Below are 1,307 nucleotides of genomic sequence, written 5' to 3'. Positions count from 1 at the left end.
ATCTTTTACACGTTATATGTAAAAATTGTTTCGGCATTGCTGATTATGACAGAAAGTTAGCACCACAGGAAGTTCAAACCGCACAGCTTAAAGCAACAAGGTGCTTCTTTCTGAGCATCTTTAACAATTCAAACTGATCCCAGCTGAGGTTTAAGCTCATGTAATAATGCATAGAAAATAGAAGAGATCAATATTCTGATGACCTACTTTGTTATAATATCTGTAATATAAGACAATTAATTTCTGGCAAAAAATTGTGGTTTTAAAATATATCCTTCACTTCTTTAATACAAATGTATTCAAATGTTACTGTGTAACACTTTCCTCCAGATATCATGTTTGAGGAGGACGAATGTGTGATGCCTCTGATGTCTGCTGCCAAAATATGGTTACAGCTAGAAGATACTGTGGAAGATGAAAGTGTGTTCAAAAACATTAAGATTCTTTTGCTTGTCCAGGTAATACACACCCCTTCTATACTGTAGTGTTTTTTTCTACTGTAGTCTGATAATTGGAACACATCACCAGCAAGATCTGATCTGAGAATATCTAGACATGGTTGTTAATGTTTCCTAATTGTTATTGAGTGATTTAACTGTAATTCTTGTGAAAGCTCAAGTTCAATGCTCCGTCCTCATTTTGAGTGTTAAGTCTTTTAATGCATTTGCCCTGTTTCTAGTCTGTGGCTGTGTGCTTGGAGAAAGGCCAAAGATCTTCTGCCTCCTCTGCCCTCAAGTGGTTGGAGAGTAACCATGACCTCCCACAGGTCTGTGGGTCTATTGTCTCTTTTCTATATTCGGTGGCCAAGGAGGTTGTGCATAACAATTAACATTTTTTCAACAGAACGTGGGACTCAAGCTGACAACAATAGTGAAACAGAGGGACACTTACCACCCATTCCTCATGAGCTTCAGCTTCAGCCGCCTGCTGGAGACAATCCACTCGTTCTTGGATGCTTACCTGGAGAAGAATCCTTCTGACTTCCTTCTAAAGGTAAAGGACCTGACCCACTTTGTTGTAGATCACAGCCTGTGTCAAAATTACACAACGTCACTCCTTCCATGTTCAGTCTAGTAAATAAAATGTATAGACCAGCTTTACAATGGGTCCAGTTGGCCTCTGGAGCTAAAGATGTCTGTGTACACCACAGATACCTTTATCAAAGTATCTGCGAGTCTTGAGAAGTCTTCAAGTGCACTGAATTTAGATTCCTCAAAAAAGGCCTTAAAGGGTTTTAAAAAGTCTTATTTCATTTGCAGAGGTTTTAAATATTTTTTATTGCCTGCCATGGACAGTAACACCAGTTA

At 38.6% G+C, this 1,307-nt stretch overlaps 1 protein-coding gene across 1 annotated transcript; it reads left to right on the top strand.

Moving 5' to 3' along the window:
* Positions 1 to 315: 315 nt before the first annotated feature.
* LOC111657648 (telomeric repeat-binding factor 1-like) lies at positions 316 to 1,294 on the top strand. The gene is made up of 3 exons (XM_023409924.2): positions 316 to 458; positions 680 to 766; positions 844 to 1,294. The coding sequence occupies exons 1-3, from the start codon at positions 336 to 338 to the stop codon at positions 1,072 to 1,074; spliced, it is 441 nt and encodes a 146-aa protein (XP_023265692.1). The 5' UTR covers positions 316 to 335; the 3' UTR covers positions 1,075 to 1,294.
* Positions 1,295 to 1,307: the final 13 nt, after the last annotated feature.

This window comes from Seriola lalandi, unplaced genomic scaffold (assembly GCF_002814215.2).
Source record: "Seriola lalandi dorsalis isolate HSWRI2012SDOR001 ecotype SW California unplaced genomic scaffold, Sedor1 jcf7180001977930, whole genome shotgun sequence".
In the NCBI taxonomy this organism is placed as follows: Eukaryota; Metazoa; Chordata; class Actinopteri; order Carangiformes; family Carangidae; genus Seriola; species Seriola lalandi.
The sequence above is the reverse complement of the archived record's forward strand: the minus strand, read 5'-3'. Positions and strand labels throughout refer to the sequence as shown.

Bases quoted from the DNA above. Each gene is read 5' to 3' on its own strand.
- LOC111657648 (XM_023409924.2), top strand. From the start codon at position 336: ATGTTTGAGGAGGACGAATGTGTGATGCCTCTGATGTCTGCTGCCAAA. The intron at 459-679 runs GTAATACACACC...CCCTGTTTCTAG, and splicing joins AGATTCTTTTGCTTGTCCAG to TCTGTGGCTGTGTGCTTGGA. The intron at 767-843 runs GTCTGTGGGTCT...TTTTTTCAACAG, and splicing joins GTAACCATGACCTCCCACAG to AACGTGGGACTCAAGCTGAC.